A 15,138-nucleotide genomic window follows, 5' to 3' on the forward strand; every position below is an offset into this window, starting at 1 on the left:
TTGAAGATGCGTGGACTTCAACTCCCAGAATTCCCCAGCCAGCATAGCTGGCTGGGGAATTCTGGGAGTTGAAGTCCACGCATCTTCAAGTTCCTAAGGTTGGGAAACGCTGTTCTAGGAGGACTCCGGCGTGACTGCAGAAGCTGTGGAGTCCGGTTTCCTCCAGCAGATGGCAATAGAGAGTCAACAAAGAAGACACCCTCCCCGCCCCCGCCCGCCCCTTTGGAAATAACTCAGAAGAAATGGGATAGAAACCAAGCGGAGTTTGCAGATAAAGGAAGATAAATTTAAAAAAAAAAATTAAAAAAAATTAAAAAAAAAAGGAGAACAAAGGCTTGCCGGCATTATCCTCCACAAAAGAACAAAGTCGGTAAGCAGCTCCATTTTAACATGATTTTTTTTTTCTCTCTCTCTCTCTCTCTCTCCCTTTCTGTTTTAAAGCGCTGCGGAGAAAGCTGTGGGTTTGCCTGAAGCGCTAGAGAAGAGCGAGAAATATTTGCTCACAGAAACCACCACCACCACCACAACAACAAAAAAGATGACAATCTCTTGCTTCCAGCCTTTTTCCAACTCAAGAGGAAGAAAGAGAATCGGGGGGGGGGGGGGGGTTTGGGTTTGAGAAAGAAAGTTCTTATCTCGGGGGACCTTTAGGGTGATTTGGAAAGGGAGTGCTTTTTGGAGCGAAAGGAACAGCTGCTCTTATCCTTTCTGCTTCTCTTCCATCCCCACACCCTTGGGAAGAAGAAGTGTGTGTGTGTGTGTGTGTGTGTGTGTGTGTGAATGCGCATGTGGTAATGCGCTCCCTTTCTTTCAAGCTCAGAATCCAACCCCGCCTTTTCCATCACAAAGTCATGGATTTCCAAAGTGAAATTCCGGAGGAAATTTGAGGAGTATCCGGATCCGGAGAAAGAGTGAAAAGGAAGAAAGAAAAAAAAGAGAGAGAGAGAGAGAGAGAGAGAGAGGCAACGTGGAGATTCGATCAAAGGAACAACTGAAAGAGACCCAGGCAGGCGGGCAGGAGAAGATGGGGTGAGAAAACCGATCTTTGACCCTTAATGGTGCTTGCAGAAAAATCAAGAGTTGTAACATTACGGGGTTGGGGGGGGGCGTTTTTTGTTTTTTGTTTTAGTTTTGCTGCTTTAAAAAAAAACCGACTCAACAAAGACAAAGTTTTATTTAATCCGAGGAAGAGATTGTGTGAATTTCCTGGTGTACAGGGTTTTAATGTGAGGAGAAGAAGAAGGAGGAATGTGGTAATATAAATCTCCCTGTATGTTAAAAGGATGGCATTTATTTTTTGATTGTATCCCCTTCAATACTGGTACACACTTTGTTCTCATTCCCACCCACCTACCCACCCACCCCCCTTTCACGCTGCTGCTCTCTTTCACCCTAGCACACAAATGGTTCCCTTTTAAAGTGGCTTGTGAATGATCAGCCCGCCCTCCCCCATTCATTCCTGTTGAAGTCTAGTGTGTATCTGCATATTGTAAGTCATTACCCTGGTCACCAACCAACACTTCCGCGGGTCCATCAATTTGACAAAGGGGTGGAGTTTGTCAATCCAAGCTTCTCTCCTCCACCACATGTACAATGTAAACTCACAGCAAGTAAGTTTCTTTGGTGTGGCCCCCTGTCCTTCCTAATCATCCCATTTATTGTTGAATCATTGTATGTGGACCACAAAAGCCTGCTCAAAGATGCAGAATTTGCTTTGAGAAACCTAATTGTTGATTTCCAGCAGGCTCCTGCCCTTCTAGCCTTTCATAGGCATTGGAATAGGATACGGTTGAATATCTGTACTTGTTTTTTTTATTTAATAAAAATGTTTTACGGCAGAGAAGTTGGGGGCTGGGTTTTGAGGGGATATTGGTTTTTGTTATTTCTTTATATCCTTATTACTGTAGTTGTATACAAGTTATAATGCCTAAAATGGACAATCATGTAAGTCTCATAATTACAAACATACATACCTTGGGCAGCCTGTGGATGTGAGTGAGAGACCCACTTCAGTTTTATAAGCAAACATGGAGTTGCAGTCAAAGAAGCAGACATCAATGGTGCAAGAATCCAGAGGGGAAGGTAATATTATCTAGGTTTATTAAATAATAAATGCACAATATATGGTGTGCTAGTAGTATATATTTCATAATATACGATAATATATATCATCATTGTAATGTACAATATCTCCATACTACTGTGGAGAAAGTAAAGATGTTACAAAGCTGAGTATTGGATGAAGTGACAACTTGCAGGAATTCCCTGGCACAAGATACCCTGTTCTTAATTCAAATGTTTTGTGTGTGTATGTAGATTGGGAGTATGTAATGGGGTAAGATGGAAAAGAGATTGATTAATCTTGTACTAGCTACCAGAATGTCTTTAGGGATCAGCTAAGTGCTGGTGAGGCAAACAGAAGAACAAAGGAAGCAGCTTCCTGTTATTATTTATCTATGACTAGTGGAGAGATGGAATCAAACCCAAGGGCAGCATTATTTTTCTCCCTTCCTCCATCACCCCAGGCTTAGCATTAAAAAGGTAAAGGTAAAGGTTCCCCCGCACATGTGTGCTAGTCGTTTCCGACTCTAGGGGCTGGTGCTCATCTCCGTTTCAAAGCCGAAGAGCCAGCGCTTGTCTGAGGACATCTCCGTGGTCATGTGGCCGGCATGACTAGACGCCAAAGGCGCACGGAATGCTGTTACCTTCCCACCGGAGTGGTCCCTATTTTTCTACTTGCATTTTTACGTGCTTTCGAACTGCTAGGTTGGCAGAAGCTGGGACGAGTAACAGGCGCTCACTCTGTTACGCGGCACTCGGGATTCGACCCGCCAAACTGCCGACCTTCCGATCGACAAGCTCAGCGTCCTAACCCACTGAGCCACCGCGTCCCTAGGAGGCTTAGCATTAGACTCAGTGAAATAGCTTAGCTAGTCAATGAGCAGAGGCTGGGCTCTGCCTTCATTCAGTGCTGTCCATACTCATCAATGAGAGATGGATTTCATTGTCTTTAAGGCAGGTGGCTCGCTGAAGTACCTCACCCTATCAGCTGGGCATCCTATGGAGGGACCTATGGAGTTACAAAGCCAACACACTTCTAGGCTACATTAACAGAGGGATAGAATCAAGATCACGTGAAGTATTAGTACCACTTTATCACACCTTGGTAAGGCCACACTTGGAATGCTGCGTTCAGTTGTGCTCACCAGAATGTAAAAAAGATGTTGAGACTCTAGAAAGAGTACAGAGAAGAGCAACAAAGATGATCAGGGGACTGGAGGCTAAAACAAGGAATGGTTGCTGGAATTGGGTATGTGTAGTTTAATGAAGAGATGGGTGAGGGAGGACATGATAGCCGTGTTCCAGTATCTCAGGGGCTGCCCCAAAGAAGAGGGAGTCAAGCTATTCTCCAAAGCGCCTGAAGGCAGGACAAGAAGCAACGGATGGAAACTAGTCAAGGAGAGAAGCAACCTAGAACTAAGGAGAAACTTCCTGACAGAACGATTAATCAGTGGAACAACCTGCCTCCAGAAGTTGTGGGTGCTGCATCCTTGGAGGATTTTTAAGAAGAGGTTGGACAAGCATTTGTCTGAAATAGGGGATTGGACTAGAAGGCCTCCAAGGTCCCTTCTAACCCTATTATTCTGTGAAAGAAAGCCAAGAGTGGTATTTCCACAGTTGGAAGGGCATTGTCCAGAAGAATGTTTAGATCCTGCCATAGGTGCCACTATGTTTTCCTTTCCAAGTATTTATAACGGAACTTAAGGCAGCAGTTTGTCACAGGGAGAAAATCTTCTGCTTTCCAAGTTCTCCTCCAAATAAAGCTGGAGAAAAGACGAGGTCAAAACAACAACACTTTCACCTTGGCCCCTTCAATCCAGCTGACTCAGCAGCCGGCTGTCTGCCAGCAATGAGCCACATTTCCCAGGCTCCTCCTTGCTGCTGCTAGCTCAGAAAACAAGCTCAAAAGGAGAAGGCAGATGTTCCAGAGTTTTAAAATTAAAGAAGTCCTCCACCTTAATAAGCTGCAGACAGGACCTTACATACGTACTTTGAGAAAAGTATCCAGGGATGCATGCGGATAATGGAAAAAGAATAGTTATTATTCTTGTTCAATACAAGAAAAAATATGGAGACATTTTGTACAGGGGTGGGGTTTGGTCATTCATGGAACACTGGGACTTTAAGCCTCGCCTCTGAGTGTTTTTTTCATTGAACGGGAATCTTCACCTTTATGAAACTGACAAGTGATTTTTTTTCCCAAGCTTTGTTTTGAAATGGTGTTGTTGTTAGCTGCGAAGCTGTGTCCGACCCATCGCAACCCCATGGACAACGTTCCTCCAGGGCTTCCTGTCCTCTACCATCTTCTGGAGTCCATTTAAGCTCACGCCTATTGCTTTAGTGACTCCATCCAGCCAACTCATTCTCTGTCGTCCCTTTCTTCTCTTGCCCTCAATCTTTCCCAGCATTAGGCTCTTCTCCAGGGAGTCCTTCCTTCTTGTTAGGTGGCCAAAGGATTTGAGTTTCAAATTCAGGATCTGGTGTTCTAAAGAGCAGTCAGGGTTGATCTCCTCTAGGACTGACCGGTTTGATCGACTTGCAGTCCAAGGGACTCGCAGGAGTCTTCTCCAGCACCATAGTTCAAAGGCCTCAATTCTTTGGCGCTCAGCCTTTCTTATGGTCCAACTTTCACAGCCATACATTGCAACTGGGAAGACCATAGCCTTGACTATACGCACTTTTGTTGGCAGGGTGATGTCTCTGCTTTTTAGTGTGCTGTCTATATTTGCCATGGCTTTCCTCCCCAGGAGCAAGCGTCTTTTAATTTCTTGGCTACAGTCCCCATCAGCGGTGATCTTGGAGCCCAGGAAAATAAAATCTGTTACTACCTCCATTTCTTCCCCATCTATTTGCCAAGAATTGAGAGGGCCGGATGCCATGAACTTGGTTTTCTTAATGTTAAGTTTCAACCCAAATTTTGCACTCTCCTTCACCCGCAACAAGAGGCTCTTTAGTTCTTCTTCACTTTCTGCCATTAGAGTGGTATCATCTGTATATCTTAGGTTATTGATATTTTGAAATGGTGGGGGGCCCCCAAATCAAGGCCTTAAAATATCTCCGCCAGGTAATGGAGCTTCCAAATTCAGAGGCAACAGAGCATCTGTGCATGTTCATTGCTGGGGAACAAATAGTATGGTCCTGCATACTTTATTCCTAGAGGCATTTGGCTGCCTGCTGGAGGAACAGGATATTGGATTGAGTCAGGGTGGGTAATCTCTAGGTGCAGAGTGGGTCTGGCACATATAGGCAGTCCTTGACTTACAACAGTTCATTTATTTTAATTTATTTATTTATTTTAATTCCATTTATATCCCGCCCTTCTCCGAAGACTCAGGGCGGCTTACAAACTTAGCAGTAGCCTTCATTCTATGTATATGCCTGCTTATTAGGGCTTTCGCCCCCCTCCCCAAGCGGCATTATTACAAAGTCAGCTTAATTGCCCCCAACAATCTGGGTCCTCATTTTACCTACCTGGGAAGGATGGAAGGCTGAGTCAACCTTGAGCCTGGTGGGATGCGAACCTGCACTAATTGCAGGCAGCTGGTGTTACTTAAGGAGGCATTAGCCCACTGCTCCACCAAGGCTCTTAGTGATCATTCGAAGTTACAGTGGCACTGAAAAAAGTGACCTATGACCATTTTTTCACACTTATGACCATTGCAGCATTCCCCATAGTCACATGACTTACATTCGGCTGCTTGACAGCTGACTCACATTTATGATGGTTGCCGTGTCCCAGAGTCATGTGATCCCCTTTTTGACCTCCTGACAAGCAAAGTCAATGGGGAAACCAGATTCACTTAACAACCGTAATACTAATTTAAGAACTGCAGTGATTACTTAACAAATGTGGCAAGAAAAGTCATCAAATGAGGCAAAACTCACTTAACACATTTCTCACACAGCAATGTAAATTTTGGACTCGGTTGTGGTTGTAAGTTGGGGACGATCTGTACGTACCTTTTTTGTGCTCTTAGGGACATTCTGACTTACGGCTTTTGTGCTCTTAGGGGTCTTCCCACTGAGGGTAATTTCTCACTGTTTTAAGTCAGGAAATATAAAAACTACTGTACATGTGACACACTGAAAATGCATACGTTGCAAATTGACTCCAAAACATCTAATCCTACCCAGGAGTGTAATATGACATTGTGCATTTTATATCCTAGGCTAGGGGTAGGCAACCTTGGCTCTTTTATGACTCGTGGACTTCGGGTGAGATTCAAGGTGCTGGTAATGACCTACAAAGCCCTACATGGCATGGGTCTGGATTACCTACGGCAGCACCTGCTGCTGGCGTCAACCTCCCTCCGTCCAGTGCGCTCCCACAGAGAGGGCCTCCTCAGGGTGCCTCCGATCAGAGAATGTCGACTGGTGGGCCCCAGGGGCGGGATCTAAAAACCTGTTTATTTGAGCAGTCCAGCCTGGTCTGATGGGTTTGGGGTTGGGTTTTTAATATGGTTTTAACTATTGTATATATCAGGCATAAATTATTTAATTGTTTTTTAACTTTTGTACCGTACTTTGTTTTTTAATATTTATTGCCCTGTACACCGCCCTGAGTCCTTCGGGAGAAGGGCGGTATAAAAATTTAATAAATAAATAAATAAATAAATAAATAAATAAATAAATAAATAAACTCCCAGAATTCCTGAGCCAGCCATGCTGAGGGGAAAGGGAGAGGTTTCCAAGCTGAGCCATGCCGGCTCAGGAATTCTGGGAGTTGAAGTCCACAAGTCATCAAAGAGCCAAGGTTGCCTAGCCCTGGCCTAGCCCTTCACCTCAGGTTAATGCAGCCTAGGGCTGCCAAAGACTTGTCCACCTCTGAATAAAATGGATTGTTGTTTTGATCTGTGTTATGTCCTTAAACTGCAGTTTTATTGTCTGCTCTAAACCTGCATTGCCAAGAGCATCCTTTCAGTTTAAAATTAGGTTCACTATAAGTAACAAGCAGAAGAGCAAAAAGATTATGAGGGCTAATTTACCATCATTCCACAGGACTATCTAACTTAGGAGAACATTTGTGGCTCAGCGTTGAAATAAAGAGTCCTTAGTGCTCTCTGAACTTGGTTGCTTTCTTGCAGACGTTTCATTGCCCCAACTAGGTAACATCACTGATGATGGTACCTAGTTTTGGTAATGAAACGTCTGCAAGAAAACAACTAAACTCAGACAGCACCAAGGACTCCTCACTAACTAACTTAGCATCTGATCAATAACAATAACACAGATGTCATAAGAACATAGACCAAGTTACAGTAAAGCATGTAGAACGTGACTTCCCAATACTTTCCAACTACTTAAAAGCTCTACTGGAGGTCATATGACTGGAAGGAGGTGGGATGGGACATAGGATGGAGGACTCAATAACTTTGTGATTGGTGACCGACCAACTGTCTCTCCCATCAGATATTTTTTTCTGATTTTTTTTTCTCTGCAGGTCCCAACCAAATCTGGCTCATTTTTAAACTTAAGCTTTCTTTTACTGCCTTTTTCCATTGCACCAAATATAGTAATATCCTTCTGTTTTGGTTTTGGAGTATATTCCTGATGCTTGGCAGATAGACCCTAACTTAGTCCTCAGTCCCCATTTATATACAATGATTTATTTCTTCCCAATATTCTGTTAGGTTGCAAAGGATAAAAACCATGACAAATCGAATTCTCCACTATTATTTTCAAAGACACAAACCAGATGCTGGTTAGAAAACCCATAAACAGGATGTGATTGGGACAGCCACTTGCATTTTCCAGGAAATATTAGTCAAAATTCAATCATTTCTTCTTATGAAAATCTACTTAGTTCTGGAACACAAATGGAAAAAACCACTATTATTTTTGTTTCTGCTTTTGATTGTTTTAATGCCTGGTGCAAATAGAGGATGGTTGGCCATGTGACTATAGTTTGGGGTTTATATGGTTACTCATTTTTCTTGATTACTGTATATTGAGACATTACTTTTGAGATTCTTCTGTATAATGCCCAAGTCATTTGATTGGAGTGATATAAAAATTCTATCAATAATAAATAAGCCACAAAATAGCTAAGCAAGATTGAAACTAATCAAAGCTTAGCATATTGCATGAACGCAGCTGCTATGACCTGGGCATGTATGTCATCAAACATAGTCATGGTGATTTTAGTTTTTAAAATTCTTTTCTTTTAAAATAATTCTTTTAAAAGAAGTGGAGAATATATTTCTGTTTACAGAGGACACAACTGTAGGTTTTACATTGTTTGTTTTACTCTTCACTGCAGTATTTAAGAATCTAGTCTTATTGATTGCTTAATTTAGCTTGCTATTTCCCTCAATCCCTTACAAGAAGAGTTCAAAGCATTTATTCTGAAGTTCAAGACCTGTTCCCTGTGGACTTTGAGATATCATTTAATTCATTAAGTCAGTTCAATAAGTAGCTTCAATGAAAAACTTTTTTTGGGGAGCCCTTTGATTTGGTAGCCTTAGTAAAGAATTCTCCCAGTGATTTATTCTGTGGAGTTATGGTTATTGCAATTTAGTAACAATTTTGCCATATGCCTTGGCGTACATCAGACATGTCAAACACAAGGCCTGGGGGCCGGATCCGGCCCGCAAAATGGTTTCATGTGGCCCGCGAAGCCATCCTAGAAACAGTGAGGGAATGGCGCCCACTGTCTTGGCCCTGGCCCAGAGACCCTCCTTCTGCCAGAGACCCTCAGATCTTTCCCACTCCTGCCCAGGCCCCCATAGGCACCCTTTATGTGAATGATGTAGAGCTGGCCATGCCCACCCAGTAGGCCATACGCACTTTAGCCACGCCCACACAGTAGGCCACGCCCACCCCGGCAACACCCACCCCGGCCCCCTGAGGGCAACCGCAATGCTGATGCGGCCCTCAATGAAATTGAGTTTGACGCCCCTGGCATAGATGGTTTTGGAATTGTCCGTTTTTTGGGTTTTTAAAGTACTGAAGTTGCCACACTAAAGATTTTCTTGTAGAACAAAAAATAGAAGTGGAAAAATACCTTAACTGGTAGTCCTTGACTTAATAACCACAGTTGGGACCAGAATTTCAGTCATGTTGAGGTATCCGCATGACTGGACCCAATTCTTTTATTATTTTTACAGCAGCTTATTTTAAGTGAATCCATTTTCCTGAATGGTGATTTTTCTTTTTTGCTGGGAGCTGGCAAAAAAGATAGCAAATTGTCACGTGACTGCAGGATGTTGCAACCAGTCATAAACGCGAGCCAAATCCCTGAAATGCACTAATGTTATGACGGTGGGAGGATGCGACATTTTACGAAGACCAGAAGTGCTTTACCGGTCATACAGCATCCTTTCTGAGGCTGTTGTAACTTTGAACAGTGATTAAATGATCGGTCGTAAGTCAAGGACTACCTGCAAAGGTAAGAGCTTGTCAGAGTTGTGGAAATATTTGGCTGAAATCAACTTTCCCAAGAGCTATGTTGGATTAGATAATTAGAAGAAAACTAATTTCTTCTAGATTTTAGAATCATCTTGGGAAAGAAAAACAACAGCTAAAAAAACTTTGACCTTAACTCACATAAAAAGCCCTTTATCAGGTGCAAGTAACCAGGAACAGGCGTTGAGTCCGAAGCACTACAAGTTTATTACATGCAACCTGTACACAAGAATCTGATCTATTAATGGTCAAGCCAAATTGGAGCTAGATAAGGGTCATCAGAATTCACTGCGGGTTGAACGTGGGTCTCTTGCAGGAGTGCATTGACTTCCAAACTAATGATACAGGCCTTCGGGCTCAGCCTTCTCATTTCCTACATCCTTGCAGCCATCCCATAAATTCTGAAATCATCCATTTTTAATGCCCTCCCTGCGTGCCCACTAAAGCCCAGGGTTGTCCTAGAATGGCCCCCACCAGCCCACCTCTTTGTCCTGAATCTACTCCCAGCTAGCTAGTTCCTTTCTGTCTATATATCATTCTTCATTTTTCATTCCCTAATATGTTCACATTCCGTATGGCCGCCCCACTTCCTTTCGGCCCTAGCCTCTGAAATTTGATTCATTCCAAGTGATTATGAACGTCAACCCGCTCCTTCAGGATTTGACAGCGTGGCATTGAAACATGTCACACATGGTTTGTGGAGCCCACAGACTATCAGAATTGACCCACCGGTGTTCTTGGAGAATAAGCTTCCCGGTCGGGCTGTAAACCCTCTTTGCTCAGACTGATATACAGAGAAACTTGAATAACTAACTGCTGAAGAATAGGGGAAGCTTATCCCTTTGTCTTTTGGTACTGTCCGTAGGGTTTTCAAAAAAAGACAAAGGGATAAGCAGTCACCGAAGCAAGTAGGCGTGAGCTTAAATGGACTCCAGAAGATGGTAGAGGACAGGAAGGCCTGGAGGAACGTCGTCCATGGGGTCACGATGGGTCAGACACGACCTCGCAGCTAACAACAACAACATCCCTTTGTCTTCTGGTCATTGTAGAAAATGTTGGTATTAAAACCGATGGTTTGGTCCGATAAAAGTTTCTTAGATACAGGTTTGGCTGCATTTTGCATTAATTTTATATTCTGCATTTCTTCAGAAAGTCAAGAAGATGGGGTAAACAAGCTCTTCTTCCTCCTATTTTCCTCAACAGGAGCCCTATAAGATCAGTTGAATGACACATAAAGACCGGCTCCAAGTCACCCAGTGAGTTTCCATGGTTGAGAATGACGTTGAGCTTGGTGTTCCCAATTCCGGGAGCTAATTACTACACCACGCCGGCTCAGTGTTTGTTAGATTTCTATCCTACTTTCCTTTTAGCAGTCAAGGTATACAAGATAGTAGCAGTTGTAAAGTGCTCTCCAGCCCATAACTTCAACATCTTTTGGGGTTTCTCAGATATTGATTGATTATGTGTTACAAACTTCCTCCTTCAGTACCTACAACTATCAGCAAAAATGCTAGGTTTATCTGAGCTAATGGGCCACTTTCATGCCATCCACTACGGAAAGCAATTGTATATTCTGGTTTGAAACTTAGATCAGGTCAAGAAGCATATGTCTTTCAAATGGCCTGCACGAGACAGCCAAGACTGGGATAAAATATATTTCCGCATTCCGTAAGCAGAAAGGGAAGAGGGTCAGAGCAGGCATGGAAGACCTAAGCAGCAGTTCGATGAACCAAATTGCACAGACAGCCCATAGAACATGAAAGAAAGAAAGAAAGAAAGAAAGAAAGAAAGAAAGAAAGAAAGAAAGAAAGAAAGAAAAGAAAGAAAAGAAAGAAAGAAAGAAAGAAAGAAAGAAAGAAAGAAAGAAAGAAAGAAAGAAAGAAAGAAAGAAAGAAAGAAAGAAAGGGGGTTAACAAGAACAAAGTTTGTCAGAGGAATATTCATTGCAAACTGGCAACTGCAGGAAGGGAGGGAGAATTAAGATAGACAAGAATAAGAGGAACAAACTTGTTAACTGATTGGTTTTGAACTGTGTCGTTTTTATTCCTAGCCTCCTGTGAATCAACCTATTGCTTATTTTTTTTAAAATTCCATTTATATCCCGCCCTTCTCCAAAGACTCAGGGCGGCTTACAAGTAGCCTTCATTCTATGTATATGCCTGCTTATTAGGGCTTTCGCCCCCCCCCCCCAAGCAGCATTATTACAAAGTCAGCTTATTGCCCCCAACAATCTGGGTCCTCATTTTACCTACCTGGGAAGGATGGAAGGCTGAGTCAACCTTGAGCCTGGTGGGATGCGAACCTGCACTAATTGCAGGCAGCTGGTGTTACTTAAGGAGGCATTAGCCCACTGCTCCACCAGGGCTCTTATAAAATGCATACGTCTATTAGTGCATAGGATGGTGCATAGGATGGTGCATGTCCAGTTGCCTTATGAAAAGCACTTTCGGGACAACTATGACCCGGATGATTGAGAATCTCCATAGATATTTACCCAGTAATGCTGCAGGGTGACACACAACACTGCTGGCAAGAGATTTGAAATCAGAGACTAGAATTACCCAGTGATCTTTTTTTTTTTTTTTTGCTTTTGCAGGAAAAAAAATACTATATGAAAAAAAAAATCCTTACTCAACTTTCCAAAGTTGGATTTATACTGCTGTATTTAAAAGAAAAGAGGGAAAAAAAGAAAAGAAATGGAGAGTCTAGTGTTTTGTGGAAAGCACAATTAACGGAAAATGCAAGTTTTAACTTTTATAACACACTCACACAAGATAGTATGGCTTAACTAATCTAGGGGAAATTAGATAAATTCACAGGTGAGGAACAATCTGTTGATGGCTATAAATACAGCCAGCAAAGTAGAATCTCCCCATTGTGGGGCAGCATTACTGATCTTGCGTTAAAGCAAAGCAAGGTTGCTGTGCTGCTTAGCTCACAGAACCCTGATGACATTCTGGAAAGTCTTGACTATTCTTCCAGGACTTGGGGTGGGATGGAGAGAACCTCTTGTTAAATATTCTTGACATATATTGCATCAGAGGTTTTTTTTGGGGGGGGGAGGGGGTTGTCTGGATTTCCTATCTTGCTTATTTCCTTCATTATATTTTTATTTATCTGATTGTATTCCTCTCTCATGTTTCTTCACATTCTGAGCTGCTAAGAATTGTTTTGCAGTTCCAGAACTGAAACAGATAAATAAATATAATATTGGTGTTCATGAATGTCACAAATTATTGGTTGTTAAATCAGCTCAATATTATTGCTGGTTTTCTTATCTGAGAGAATTAAACCTCCCAGAAGTTGGTTTGGGGGATTATGCACCTTATCCTTGGGAGCTGGGTTGAGCTAGGCCTGAGGCTGCATATTTCTGTTGGCTCATATTTTTTTCCAGTAACTTTTAGAAAGTGAAAACTGAACATGAATAAAGAGCTGTGTATTTCACTCTGAATTCAAATAGGGATGCCAGCCTTTTTCCAACCTATTGCACCACAGATTTATGAAGCTGTAGCTCCGTCATCTCTAGCAATTGTGCGTTTCTGGAGAATGGGAGGAAATGTATTCCAGCCCATCTGTACTGTATACTGTCAGTTTGGGATGTATGCTTAGCTGTCTGCTTCAAGGCATATTAAGATCAATAATATTATACAGTCCCCTTAATGTTAATGTTAAGCATTGCAAGTGTTGCTTGGTTGAACAATAGGATTCAAGCACTTGCTGAGGCTAATTGGAAAGGCGCAGAAGAGACAATAAAGAAGAAAAAAAAAGGCAAGATATAAAAATAAGGTGGTTCTGCACAATTTTTCTGGACCATGAAACATAGTCAGAAAAGAGGAAAACATTAAATGAAGAGCATTTTCCCAAAAAACGGGTAGAAACAAAATAAATAGCGTTCAATTTTAACTAGACGTACTGTGAATACGATTACTCTCCACTTCTGTATTGAATTCTTTCCCACCTGTCATGTTTGCTGATTTATTTGTTCCTTTATTATAAGTGCTTTTATGCCAGTTCAGTCTTTAAAAAAATCTGAACAGCTTGCAAAAGCCACAGGTACTGTATTGTAATCTATAGTTGAAGTGTCTGGGACCACATCCAAGACTTTCTGGAATCACAAATTTTATTTTTATTTAGTTTTTACAAATATCTCAAGGCAGTGAACCTACATAATAATCCTTCCTCCTCCTGTTTTCTCCACAACAGTCCTGTCAGGTGGGTTGGGCTGAGAGAGAATGACTGGCCTAAGGCCATCCAGCTGGCTTTCAGGCCCAAGGCAGGACTAGAATTCACCATCTTCTGGTGATTGTTCCCAAGTCACCCAGCCGGCTTTTGTACCTAAGGTGGGACTAGAACTCACAATTTCCTGCTTTCTAGCCTGGTGCCTTGACCGTTAGACCAAGTCTCAGATTGCACACATCTAAAATAAAGCAAGTAAGAAACAAAAATTGAAAGCTTTCTGTGCATTGTTTAGCGACGAATTTCTTTTTCTGTTCGTTACTGAACCCTATTTTAAAATAGCAGGGCAAATGTGGGCTAGACAGCAAGAAGCAGGGGGTATTTCCTGTGAAATAGATGATTTTCTCTGTAGAAATTGTTTTCTTTCCATGTGGCCTTGCGTAGTCTCTGTGGGTACAAGTGCTTCAGTGAAACCTGGTATTGTCAGCATCTACGGATGTGTATGCAACGTTCAAGGTTGTGCACTGAAAACGGAAAAAGAAGGGGGGAAAGATGGCTGATTTGACCCCAAACCTTTCAAATATTAATTTTGAATGGCTTGAAAATTGCCGTGGCAAAAGCCAGCAGAATACGGACGGACAGAGACCATTTTTTTCTATCAATTATAAACGTGAAAAAAATAATACATTCTAAATGATCTTTTCTTCAAATGTTGCATAATTTCCAATCATTCATAATGATATTTTTTTTTCTTGTTAACTGTTCCAATTTTGATTTTCTCTGATTCACTTCAAATCTTGGAACTGAAGGATGAAAAAAATAGTGCTCTGATGAGCTAAGTGTTGGTCTTTTCTTTTTTTTAAAAAAAAATCAAAGTTGAAATAATGTAGCAAAGATTTATACACATAGTGTTGAGAAATCAGCACCACTTCCTCAGATTTCAGAAACTATGCGTATGTACACACACACACACACACACACACACACACACACAAACACACGTGTACATGTAGATAATCAGTTCAGCTCCTGTCCCAAAAGCTACTGTATTGCCATGACTTAATGATCTGCATTTGAGTAAAAGTACAGGAGGAAGAAAATAGCTCCGTGACCAGCCAAAAGTCCTTCCAGAGGTTTCACAAAAAATAGATGAGAGGTTTTAAAAGTGCTTTGCATGAAGAGGGAGAAGTGGCACCACGGGCATTCCAGCCATCAGAGGCGGCAAAGAGTGACAACTGCCTTTAAATTCAAACCAGACGTGTCTAGTCCTGCATCCTGTTTTCCAATACACTGGCCCAATAGGATGACCTCTGGATAGCAGCCAGCTTGGGCTTGATGGAGTCAGCTGTCTTCCATAATATCTGGTTAGGGTGAGATGACGTGGCTGAGTGACGAATGAATTGATTCCATTTAGCTTGTGGAAAGCCGCCTTAGGATGACTAGCCTGGTGTCTTTTGTCAGGGAAAGAATTCTTTTTTAAAAAAAAATTAATCAAAA

At 42.1% G+C, this 15,138-nt stretch overlaps 1 protein-coding gene across 5 annotated transcripts in view; it reads left to right on the forward strand.

Moving 5' to 3' along the window:
• The first annotated feature begins 217 nt into the window (after positions 1 to 217).
• Positions 218 to 15,138, forward strand: part of HOMER3 (homer scaffold protein 3) — a 39,914-nt gene continuing 24,993 nt past the window's right edge. For 4 of the 5 annotated variants that reach the window (XM_083364387.1, XM_083364386.1, XM_083364390.1 and 1 more), the window contains exons 1-2: positions 218 to 370; positions 816 to 1,029. Coding sequence is in view for 1 of the 5 variants with exons in the window: in XM_083364391.1 (XP_083220517.1) it covers positions 1,025 to 1,029 (5 nt within the window). In the remaining 4 variants the exon portion in view is untranslated. The remainder of the gene's footprint in view (positions 371 to 815; positions 1,030 to 15,138) is intronic. The other variant, XM_083364388.1, reaches the window with a different exon arrangement.

The sequence above is a fragment of the Vipera ursinii genome (assembly GCF_947247035.1).
Source record: "Vipera ursinii genome assembly, chromosome: 1".
NCBI classification, from domain to species: Eukaryota; Metazoa; Chordata; class Lepidosauria; order Squamata; family Viperidae; genus Vipera; species Vipera ursinii.